General features: G+C 32.9%; 1 protein-coding gene across 3 annotated transcripts in view; it reads left to right on the top strand.

The window, feature by feature from the left end:
* Pus7l (pseudouridine synthase 7 like) overlaps positions 1–13006 on the top strand; it is a 34980-nt gene extending 21974 nt beyond the window's left edge. For all 3 annotated transcript variants that reach the window (XM_047549392.1, XM_047549393.1, XM_047549391.1), the window contains 3 exons: positions 811–1088; positions 4199–4252; positions 5465–13006. In XM_047549392.1, the coding sequence (XP_047405348.1) occupies positions 811–1088; positions 4199–4252; positions 5465–5785 (653 nt within the window). In that variant the 3' untranslated portion in view covers positions 5786–13006. The remainder of the gene's footprint in view (positions 1–810; positions 1089–4198; positions 4253–5464) is intronic.
* Positions 13007–13385: the final 379 nt, after the last annotated feature.

Below are 13385 nucleotides of genomic sequence, written 5' to 3'. Positions count from 1 at the left end.
TAAATGTTGGTGAGGATGTAGGGACAAAGGGTACTCTTATACATTGCTGGTAGGACTGCAAATTGGTGCAACCACTCTAGAAAGCAATATAAAGATTCCCTAGAAAACTTGGAATGGAACTACCATTTGACCGTTATCCTACTCCTAAAAGGACTTAAAATTAGCCTACTATAGTGACACAGCCACAGCAATGTTTATAGCAGCTCAACTCCCAGTAGGTAAGCTATGGAATCAACCTATGTACCCTTCAACAGATGTAAGTATAAAGAAATGTGGTATGTGTACACAATGGAGTATTACTCAGCCATAAATAAGGTTGAAATTATGGCATTTGCTGGCAAATGGTTGGAACTGGAGGCTATCATGTTAAGTGAAATAAGCCAATCCCCAAAAAACCAAAGGCTGAATGTTCTCTCTGATATGTGGATGCTGACTCACAATAGGTGGTGGGCAGAGAGGAGTGGAGGTTCACCTGATTGGGATGGGGGGCAGGGCAGAGGGGAGGGTTGTGGGAAAGGGAGGTGGGATGGGAATGGGAAAAACAGTAGAATGAATCCTACATAACTTTCCTATGTTCATATATGAATATATGACCAGTGTAGCTCCACATCATGTACAACCACAAAAATGAGAAGTTATATTCCATGTGTGTATGATATGTATGTATTTGTCTATCATATAGAACTAAAAAGAACAAATAAAAAATGTCATCTTCATGTATATGTTGATTGCCTCATTTAGACAGCATAAGAAAGACCTCCATAGTGGCTTTTAAATAAAGATAACTGTCTGATTTGCTTTTCATTTCAGAGGATGCTAAAGGCACACTTTCATTGATGCCTGAATTCAAAGTTCGAGAGAGAGCATTGCTGGAGTCATTACATCGCTTTGGCATGACAGAGGAGGGTTGTATCCAGGCGTGGTTCTCTTTTCCCCATTCCATGCGCATATTCTATGTTCATGCATACAGCAGCAAAATTTGGAATGAGGCAGCATCTTATCGACTTGAAACCTATGGATCAAGAGTAGTGGAGGGTGATTTGGTCTGTTTGGATGAAGATGTTGATGAGCATTTCCCAAGTAGTAAAGTAAGTATTTCATCAAGTAGATTTAATTATCATACTAGGGACATGCATTTTCAGAACCCCTGATTGGAAACACTTTAACACTAAGCATACTTTTTATATATTTATTTTTACTTAGTCTTACTCATCTGCTTCTACTCTGTTATCAATTGAGAATTAAGAAGTCAGAAAATGGAGAAATAGAATTTTATGATAAAGATATGCAGAATATATAATGTATTTCTTTTCTATAAATGATTTTATGTAAATGTAAATTCATAACTGCCCTTTTCCTCTTAACAATGTTTTAATGACATTTACATTAATGAAATTATAACCATTTGTATCATAAAAGGTGATCCTTTCATTTCTTCTCTAAGTAGTGTTTTTATCTCTGTGGGTTTCAACTAAATTATGAAACTGGATTCCACAAATCATGTGAGAAAGCTTATTTTATAATATTGTAATAAAAGAGGAATAAATGATTATTCTCCATCATTATCTTAAGTCAGTCTTCCAAACAGGTTTTAGAAATTAGTGCAAGGATTTGAGCAATGCTTTCGTATATTACATCCTACAAGCAATTAAATTTGAAAGGAGAAAAAAATTTTAGAGACTGACTGTTTTTTGACTCCCATTTTATACATAATAATTGAGATCAGAGTCACACTAGTAACAGAACTAGAAAGATCCTGCTGCTTGACTCCTAACCCAAATTGGGCTCTACTACATGAAGATAAAAAAGGGGTCAACATGCAGAGCTAGATCATGGCCCAATTTTTCAAAAATGAAGGAAAAATAGATTTGAAGTCTATGTAAAGGAAGCATTATCTAAGTTAATGGCAGAACTCTAGATGTGCGTTTTAGTTTTAAGTAAAACTAATTTAAGGAAAAATCTCCAGGAATTTATTCACCCTTATGACTGAGAGTCCATTATTGATTCAGGTGCAGCTGTATCCAGAGGCTTAAGCAACATCCTGAATAATCTGTCTTTTTTTCCTGCCCCATCTTTCAGCTCTGCTTTTCTTTCTATTAGATCCATTTCCACTCTGGCATATATTTTTGGTGGCTAGATAGTTATTGGAAACTCTAGGCTTACTTCTCATAACTCTACTCATTTTTTCTGCAGGAAAGAGGGATTTTTTTTCCCCCAAAATGTCAATAAGAGCCATGGAATTGAATCTTAGTGGCTAGGAATGGCCTGGCCTGGGTCACATGTCCAGACCAAACCAATTAATGTCGACTACAATACCTGACTAGCTAAGTCTGTGTTCCTGGGACCATGCCACCAATTGCATATCTGAGATCTGGGAGGAGGTCCCTTGGAAAATGAGGGTGCTAGTACCAGAAAAGTGAGAGTAAAGGTTGTACAACAGATGTGTACTTCACTGTTTATTAAAAGGATGGTTTATGAGTATTGAGGTAAGAAAGTGATCACATATTACTAAGAATGGTCATTTGATTGAGACAGAATCTCAAACTGTGGAAAAAGAAATTTAGCAGTTTTGTAGGTTTTGTGGTTATATCATGTGGGCAAAGATAGGTCAGTGATCTTCTAATAAATCATTAAAAATCATAAAAAAAAATTGAGAAAGCTGATCCACTTATATATTACCTGGGTAGCACATTATTTAGTAAGTTAGTCTTTTCTAATTCAGATTTTTAGATGTTAAGGATTACTTTCATAAGGTATAGTATGCATGTTTTATAAGACTTCATTGTTCAAATAACATTTGCAAGGATAATTTTGTGATCAGAATTGTATCTACTCTTCCTTTTTTGGAGCTGTAGGAAAAGGAAAGCTTGCAGAATTTCGTTTTGCTAACAAAAAAAAAAAAGCTTTATATATTTCAAGTCTTATTATTTATATTTTATTAGCACTGAGAAAAGAAAAGGCATGACTTACAAGGTACAAACTAAAATATGAAGAGGAAAAGGAATAAGAATACTAGCAAATAGTATATTGGGCATGCAGTATTGTATATCTGTAATTAAAAATTGTAGGAAACTAATTTCATTTCTTCTTTTGATTGGCTACTTTAGATTAACAGCTGTATCTATGTGTTACTTAGTATGCCTGTGGATCTGTGAAAGACAGATTATACGTATGTCTGTGACTCTATGGAAGACGAAAAACTGGAAGTTTCAATGCAAGAAAGATCATAGTTCCATGTCATTTATCTGCCTCTTGTATTTTGGTCAGATCACATCTGGACAGTAGAACTTTATAGCCATTTCTGAGTGTAGTTGTTAAAAGGGGCTGTTTACTGATAATTGAACAAAATAAACTTAAAATGAGAAAAAGAGGAGGGGCATTTCTGATGAATAGGGAAAATTGAGGGGAAAGCAAGTAGACTTGGGGTATAGACACCATATTGTATGATGACTGCTTTAGGAATATCAGAATGCTTTTAATCCTTGTGGAAAGATGGTAGCTGCCTTTATACTTGAGCTTTTATATAGAAGAGAAATCAGAATTATATAGAAGGGTTGCAAGTTCAAAGCCAGCCTTAGCAACTTAGTGAGGCCCTAAGCAACTCAGTGAGACCCTGTCTCTAAATAAAATACAATAAAGAGCTTGGTAAGTAGACTTGGGACATAAACACTATACTGTATGATATATAATGTATACTCTATATTAAATGTTGAGAGCAACATTTTTCAAACTTAATTTATCATGCACATATTTTTTTTTTTCCTACCTATGACACCTCTTACTATTCTATGAAACAAATGTTGACAAACACCACACCTGCATAGAGTATTATGATATTTGTTGGGTCCAGAGTTTGGTGGCATTAGAGGGATTGGTTTTACAGATGCAGACTTTTGATTCACCATAATAAAGAATACCTTATAAATCAGGAAAAGATTGTTGGTTACTGAGGTGAAAGTTGCTTCACATTAACCCATTATTCTCATTTTCCAACTTTAGTTATTAGCAGTTAGAGCAGGAAGAATTATTCTAATTTTTATGTAGTCTATGTTTCCAGAGATAAATTATGAAAAGATCTTGTTTAACTGTATGCATATTCGGTGTGAGAATTAAATTATACACAATAGAGTTAGAGAAATTTGAGGTAATTTTAACATTTGGGAATCACTCATATTTTCATCATTTTTTAAAAAAATAGGTTCATCTGGTAACAGAAGAAGAAGCGTCAGCTAATACATATGCAATACACCAGGTAAATTTGCTTAAAAAACAGTCACTAAGATTTAAGTGTAAACCTTGTTCCCTAAAGACAGAATGTTGACCAGTTCCCCCTGCTTTAGAGAAACATTTAAGAACTTTTAAATTGTTATAATTAATGTATAAATTCACTTACTTTACAGTTCTACGTGCTTTAATAAACATATACATTCATATGACTGTCATAAAAATCAATATAAAGAGTAGTTTCATCTCTTCTCCAAACTTCCCCATGTACTTTTTTCTTTTTTTTGGTACCGGTGATTGAACCCAGGGGTGCTTACCCACTGAGCCACATCCCCAGCACTTTTTTGTATTTTATTTAGAGACAGAGTCTCACTCAGTTGCTTAGGGCCTCACTAAGTTGTTGAGGCTGGCTTTGAACTTGTGATCCTCCTGCCTCAGCCTCCTGAGCCGTTGGGCTATAGGCATTGGCCACTGCACACAGCCTCCATGTACTTTCATAGTTAATACCCACTCCAGCCCCTGGCAACCACTGATTTATTTTATGTCAAATGATTTTGCTTTTGAAAGAATATCATATGAATGGAATCACATCTTGCTTCTTTCACTTAGCATAATGAATTTAAAATTCATTCATGCTGTGTAATATTTGATTTTTTTAAAACCTTACTCCTTTTTATAATTACCTTCTGGTATTATTCAAGCAACCTGTCTAGAAGTTATTGGCAGAGGAGGGAAGCCCCACAAAATGCAGTGTTTATTCATAAGTAGTTGAGAAATTAAACATTTTTGCTGTGACTTGTTTGCTTTCTTGTTTATAAATAAAAGGAGTTTAAAAATTGTCTCTCAGAATAGCTGTTATGATTGAGCAACAGAGGCCATTCTGTATTACAGAAATAATATGACTTTGGGATTGTATGATTTCATAGAGATTTAGTTTTTATTGGTTAATTAAATATAACTAAACAAGTTGATTACTGACTTCCTTAGTTATTATGAGTCCTTGATTTTAGATTTTTTCTTTACTTGGCAGCATTAAAAATATTGTGGTTTAGTATTCAAAGCATGTTGTAGGCTGACTGTAGCATGTATATATGTGTATGTGTGCATACACACACACACACACACACACACACCTTGAACTGTTTTTATAGCTGTAGATCTCAGTAATAAAAGTAAAATATGATCATTTGTATATCTTTCTGAAGGCTGTTTCATGTATTTTTTTTTTTCTCATTCACAGGTGGTTCTTCCAGTACTTGGATACAATATTCAGTACCCAAGGAACCAAGTAGGACAGTGGTACCATGAAATACTTAACAGAGATGGACTACAAACATGTAGGTTTAAAGTACCTCCTCTGAAACTGAATGTACCAGGATGCTATAGACAGATTTTGAAACATGCCCATAATCTTTCATACCAACTAATGGGAGATCATGATGTCCGAATGGAAGGTTCCCATATTGATGAATCAACTTTATCTCTTTTGATCTCTTTCGATCTCGATGCTTCATGTTATGCAACAGTTTGTCTGAGGGAAATAATGAAGTACGACATTTAAAACTAATAACCCTTGATATAATCATGTATGTGTCACTCTTTGAAGGAAAGGGAGCTAAAATTTCTTGACTGTCTATCATGTGCTAGGAGCTTCGTAATTGTCTGCTTTGATTTTCCCAGCAGATTGAGAAGTTGGAATTTGATGCTTTAAAGTTCCAGGGGATGTATGGCAATTAAGTGTCAGGGTCTGAATTTAAGATCTATGTGACAGCCTGTGTTCTTTCTATTTACCATGTTTCAGTGAACTTTATTCTGTGTCATAAAAGTTCCAATTTTTTTATCTAAACCTAGGTTGCAATGAAATCCTTTATGTTTGGAGAGAAACAGATGAAGCACTTTATTAATTAATAATGTCATCCTGGGTTGGGATTGTGGCTCAGTGGTAGAGCGCTTGCCTAGCCCATGTGAGGTTCTGGTTCGGTCCTCAGCACTGAATAAAATAGAAGTATTGTCTCCATCTACAACTAAAAATATTTAAAAAAAAATAATGTCATCCTTTCCTGTTTTTGAAATTATTACCCATAACTACATATGAGGAAAATATTATCTCTCTTTATGATAGCTATCCCAGGCTAGGTTATTACTCCTTTAGGAAATAATCTTTGACATAACTTGAAATAAACATTTTCATATAATTTTTATATCTCAGTGTATATTGACCCCTGACTTTTTGGGTTATTATCTAAAACACAGTCTTTAGAATCAGAGCTCTGCTCAGATCCAGCTATGACAATTTACCAATGACTTTGAATATGCTGTTGATTCTTTTTGAGAATCAAGACAATATCATTTTTATAAGTGATAAATAAGACAATTATTCCTACTTTTTCTGTTGCTAGAAGAAGAAAACATTTTGCCCATTTGAAAAACTTAATGTTTGTTGGTTTCACTGTCCCACTTAATGATTTTATATCAGTTAAATTGTGTTTGAGGGGGAGAGGGGTGACTGATACATATTAATTGAAAAGAGAAACTCTGAGCATCCTTTCATTACATTGTATCATGATGAAGTCTAAGAAGCAGTGTGGATCATTATATATCAATAACAAGACACTTTTATCTACTTGTCAGTGTAACCATTTAGGGAGAGTTAGCATAAGAAAATAAAATTCAAAAGAAGGAAAAAAAACTATGCAATGCAAATTTTGCTTGTTGCAGCATTTTTACAGTAAAAGAAATTAGAAAGAATTTCAAAGACCGCATTAAATAACCAATGTAAGTTAAATGAAATATACCAAGTTAATGGCAAACATGTAGTTATTAAAAATGGTGGGCTGGAGCTGGGGTTCAGTGGCAGAGCATTTGCCTACCAGGTGTGAGGCACTGGGTTCTATCCTTAGCACCGAATATAAAAATAAGCAAATAAAATAAAGGCATACTGTCCACCTACAACTTCAAAACAAAAATTTTAAAAAATGATGATGAAGGATTTAGTAACATTAGAAAATGTTGCCCCCTAAAAACAGAACGTGGGTGTTACAAATGCAGTAAGGTACTGAATTCAGTTTTACAAATGAAAGGCATGTTGACATGGTGATTAAAAGCACAAATTTTGGAGACAAACTCCCCCAGTTTGAACCCTGGTTCTGCTAATTATAGCTTTGGGCAAGTTACTTAAGCTTCTGAGCTTTAGTTTCAACATTTATAATAGGTATGTTAATATAGACATTACTGCATAGGATTTATGTGAGGATTTTTGAGTATTAACTAATACATTAATATGTAAAGTAGCTTTAAGAAATGCCTAGCATTTAAGTTATTATTAAAAAATGTCTTCAGGTGCAAGCTTGGAAGAGAAAAAAGAAAAGAAAATGTTCTTTTAAGATGATGGAGTGTTTGATTTCTTTTAAATACTAAAAAGTTACTGTTTTGGCATTATATAATTTGGCAATAAATCTCAAAACCAAAAAAATTGAGTATTACAGTACCATTGGTTTTTTTAAAAATTTCCTGCAGAGTTTGAATGTTTATTGAGGATGAAGTGATGAGCTTCAGGTAGTAAAATTTTTTTATTAGAAAAAGTGTTTTAACTTTATTTCATAAGATATATCCTGTAAATGTAATTAGAAAATGAGTTATATAAATTACTAAAATCCTACTTTTCTTGTAAATGTTGAGTAACTATTAGAAAATATGAAAGGAATAAAATTTGCCATCTTACTTTGCCTCTAGATGGCACTGTAATTTTAGATATTTTATTTATTTATTTATTTAGTAAATACTTCAGCCATACATGAAGGAAGAAAGGATCTCTTAGTTTATTTCAAGCCACTATAAAATATGTTCAGATATTATTCATGTGGGAAGTCATTTTATATGCCAGTAATATTTGCCTTGATAATTTTCTTTCTTTCAGTTTTGGGACTGTATTATTGTACTTTGGACCAACTGATGACCAGTCACAGTCATCCAGGTTTTTAAACTTTCTCTAGGGTATTTCAGATCTTCATAAGCATGGCCTTTGGTTTAGTTTTAATTTTAAAGGTTGTATTTGAAACTGAATGATAGTTCTTGCAGATTAGTACAGGGGAACAATTTTGAGTTCTTTTTATCAAGATAAAAACACCTGTCAGTTTAATAAACTAAAGGTTACATGTAACTTTTGCCCCAACTGTCATGTGTTGAATATCTATTGTGCCAGTTTGTTTAATTTTATCCATATACCCACCCCATGGGGAGGTAGCATCCCCCTCCCCTCTTTTTTTGTAGATTAGAAACATATCTGAGTGGTTTACTGACCTATTTAAGGTCAAAGAAGATAGTGTATAGTTCAATTTGATTATGCTTCCTAGATCAATACTATTTTATTTACCCAACATTTACCTTCTGAAGATAAGAATGTTTACATAAGTTCATTTCTGCCAGCTTGATATTGCCTGCCATTAGTTAATAGGCATATTGGAGTGTGTCTTGAGAGAAAAAGATTCCTTTTGAGATTCCTGACTAAAATAGAAGTAAAAGAGATCCTTCAGGAAATTTCCAAATCTTTTTGAAATATTTTGCAAAATATTTTAGGATTTGTACTGTAGTGAAATGCAAAACCATTATAGGTCCTAGGAAGTTATTTTAAATGGTGCCTAGTCCGATGTAAAATATTATTGAAAAAGCATAGTGAAGAAGTTGCTGAATTTTCTCTTAGTCCTCTCATCAATCTTTCCGCTTAAAGCTGATTGATACTAATTTACATATGTTAGTAGTTCTTGCTGATTTTCTTTTTTAGTAGAAATAGCTAGGATCTTATGCTCAGGAATATCAGCAGGCAGCAATATCTAACTAGAATTTAATAAGATTGCTTTGTTTCATTGAATGTATTTTTCCACTTAATATGTATTTATGGCAAACAATTTTGGTGTCTATTCTATGTGATAATACTGTATTTCCTTTAAAACTAAATTTAATTTTTAAAGGAAGAATCAGTTGAAAAGTATTTAGTAAATAATAGTGAAAATATAGCAGTAGTTTATGACAGTAATATGTGAATAATTAAAGTTTAATAAATACTGATATAGTTGAGAATCCTTGAACTCACACACAGGCTCCACCACTGCTTTGGTTACTTTAGTAACCCATTGAATTTATCTATCAAACTGCTCAGATGTGAAATAACATTAGTTTTTGTTTTGTCAGTAGCAGGTAATGTTATATCAAACAAATTATGAAAGTATACAAATTCAAGATACTATGAATCGAAGTACTAATGATCACCTATGCCATATCTTAAAATTTTACTGATAAGGAATTCATTTTAGAAAATCCTGTGAAACAATGAGAATAATGTCTGGCACCTAGTAAAATGCAGTAAATTTCAGCAAGTGTTTTTAAAGTTAATATTACTTTTCTATACTGTCTTATAAAATTCTTAATGACCTTTCCTTTGAGAACTGATGTGTCTTGGCATAAAGTAATTAAAATTCACTTTCAGAATAGGCTTTTTTTTTTTTTTTTTAATAAGTAGAAATGACTGTCTCTAAATCTGGAGATTCAGCAGTTCTTTGAAGTTAGGATCTTTAAGAACTATCTAGGTCAGTGTTTCCCAAAATTTTCTCTCTGGAAACAACCATTCAGAGACCAAAAAGAGCATGAAACCTTGCATAACCCTGCATAACTAAATGCAAAATTTTCTTGCATTAATGAAAGGTTGGAAAAGAAATTGGAGGAATGTATAGAAGTTAGCAAAATGGGACATTTTTTCCTCAACTTATTTCTGAAATGTTTGAATTTTATTTTTTTTGGTACCAGAGAATGAACCCAGAGGCACTGCATCACTAAGCCATATCCCCAATCCTTTTAACTTTTAAATTTTGAGACAGGATCTTTCTAGATTGGTTAGGTCCTCACTAAGTTGTTGAGGCTGACTTTGAACCTGCCACCTTCTTTCCTTAGCATCCCGAGTAGCTAGGATTACAGGCATGCGCCACTCTGCCTGGCTAAATTTTAAAACAAGAATATGATTGGGTATTAATTCTGCAATTAAAAATCTTGAAAACTACTTAAGGTTCAGAGAATGGAAGGTAAAGGAATTGATGGATTATGATTATATTTGTTCAGAATGGTTCTGGTAGTCCATGCCAACATATATTGCCAGGGAGATAAATCTGTGCATTATATCTTTTAATAGTGCCAATGACAGCTTATATAAGTACTGTAGTTTAAAATTTAGTGCCTATATTAGGAATTTTTCTTTCACATTTCTAGTAGAGTCTATCTTAGCGATAGCTGATGTCTTATGGAACTATTTTAATCTGGTTTTCTAAACCCTCTGCTTTACATTTTTTAATGGCTACTTAGCAGTGCCAAATATGATCATAATAATCTACAAATACTTGAATGACCCTAAATTAAAGGCACTCTGTGATCTGCAATGTGAAAAACAAAAACAAGATAATAGCCCTATTTTTGAGGGATTAACAGTGTTATATTCTACAAGTTTTCATTTGATTTGAAATATCACTTGCAAATATAATGTGCAGACTAAATGACGAAGAGAAAAAGAAGCAACATCTTCATATTTCATGGCTCACTATATGTTTCTTGACCTCTCAGCACCCTACTCTAATCTTTAAATGATACTTGTATTCGCATTTCTAAGAAGTTTGAGATCTTTTAAAATATGCTTTGAACTATTCAGTCTGAATACTGCTTTCTAAATATCTACTGGTTTCAAGAATGGGAAATAGTGTTAATGGAGTTAATCTTGTGTAATTTCAGTGTGGATTTTCAGAAATACCTCTAAGTAAAGAAAATGACTCTAATCTTCTTAAGCAATTTATTTTCTCAGAGACTTTGAGGCAGGAGTTAATTTACTCTGACCATATACTTAGACCCTCTATTACTAAAGAAATATTTTGATTATGGTAAGAAGTCAGGATATCCATGAAATTATTTAAATTTAGACATTGGAAAACATTAAAATTGTAAGATATTAAATTATCTTCTTAATTTTAAGTCTTCTTAATAAATACCCAACTCAGCTACCAATGTAGAAATAAAACCCTTGTTATAAGAAGGAAAATTATACAATGAAGGCAAAATTAGAGCTATTTGGTTGTTTTAAAAGGGAAAAGATCAAAGAACTGGTCACTCTTTAGCTGAGGGTATTTGGGCAGCAGAATGGGGTGGAGAGTGGAAGGGGATGGGAACTCAATTCTTTATGCTTTTTTTATACCAAGCTACCCTTTTGCAATAAGCCTTAGTGACATTTTCTTAGACTGGTTAGGTCAAGATTCTTAATTTTTCACTACAATAGGGTTTTAACCTTAACTGATTGTTTCCACCCCCACCCCTGGTCATAAAAGACTATTGTTCTTTTCTAGAAAAGGAAGATGAAGAGTCTATAAAAACCTTTATAATTCCCTTAGGTTATAAAAAAAGGGATTTTTTGTGTGTATGATTTTCAAGAGGAAACTAATTTTAATTGTATTTATCTATGAAATATCTTAAGGGAATCCAATAAATTTTTGTGCTATGTAAACAATAATTCAGTTTTCACATTGGGGGGCATTCTGAGGTCAAAGCACATTCTCTTTAAATTTCATAGTGAAACTTTCGATGACTCTATTTTCTATGTTCATATCTTCTCTCCTTTAGATTATTGTGCTATCTCACTGGGTGGTCTCTATTATTCACTCTAGCCAGTCCACCTTCTACACTAATGCCAGTAATTTTTCTAAAAGTAGAAAATCTGATCCTGTCATTGTTTTTAGGCTATAAAATGTTTCAGTGTCTTCCTAGTATTTATGTAATATAAGTCAAAGCCTCTCAAAGTAGCACATGTGGATGGAATGTGATAAGCATTTTTATGCCAAAATTTAGATAAAATGGAAAATTCATTAAAAATATAATGACATCATGTCACCTAAATAATGCTATAATTGAATAATCTTATAACAGTTAAATGAATTGAACCAGTTGCCTAACGTTTTTCTGTATAGAAAAGTTCAAGCCCAGATGACTTTAATGAATGGTTTTATTAAATATTCAAAAAAGTGATAAATTCAAATCTATACTAATTCTTCCAGAGATTAGAAAAATGTGGAATAGTTCCCAACTTACTTTATGAGGCCACAGGTCTAAATGAATGTTGCTGGCGTTCAAGAAATCCTCCCTACTAACAAATCCCCACCCACTGAAGTTACCTTTATTCCGACGTTTATGATAATTGCCTTCCTTTTCTTTATAGCTTTATCGCCTCTTATTTCATTATAAATAAAATAGTATAGGTTAGCCCATTTTTCAACTTTATGTGAATGGAATTATACATATCTATATTTGTGTCTTGTTTTTGTCATACTGTTTCTAAGATCACATTATTTGTTAATATGTTGTTTAGGATTTGGGCATCTATTTCAGTATGAGCTTGGAGTGTAAATTTTTATTTTCGGATTGTATTGCAACCTGGAATTGGTTACATAAGTACATGCTTTTAAAATATTCTTTAAACTTTACAAAAAAACACATATTGGACTTGCATTTTAAATGTTTTAGGGCAATAGTTTTTGGGATAACTCCTGAACACAGCAAAGGAAGAAAATACAATGATACTTTTGTCTATGGAATAGAAAAAACAATTGACAAACCATGCATCTAATGAGGGATTAATGTTCAAAATATATAAAGAACTCAACCCCATATGAAGAAAGCAAATAACTCAATTAAAAAATAGGCAAAAGTAAGATACAGTGATGTACTCCTGTAATCCCAGTGACTCAAGGGCTGGTCACTGGGCAGGAGGATTGCAAATTTGAGACCTGCCTCAACAATTTAGCAAGATCCTGTCTCAAAATAAAAATTAATAATAAAAAAAGGACTGGAGATGTAGCTCAGTGGTAAAGCTCTCTTGGGTTCAATCCCCCGTATCCCTCCAAAATGAGCAAAGGACTCTAATTAACATTTCTTAAAAGAAAACAAATGATCAATAAGTATATCAAAATTTAAACATCCCTGATCATCAGGGAAACATAAACTAATATTTTAATGAAATATCACCTCACACCTTTTAGGATGGCTATCATCAAAACGAAAGATAGCAAGTGTTGGAGAAGACCTGAAAAAAGGGAACACTTATACACTGTGAATGGAAATGTAAATTAGTCAACCATTAG

This window comes from Sciurus carolinensis, chromosome 4 (assembly GCF_902686445.1).
Source record: "Sciurus carolinensis chromosome 4, mSciCar1.2, whole genome shotgun sequence".
Classification (NCBI taxonomy): Eukaryota; Metazoa; Chordata; class Mammalia; order Rodentia; family Sciuridae; genus Sciurus; species Sciurus carolinensis.
This window is presented reverse-complemented; position numbering and strand designations above follow the sequence as displayed.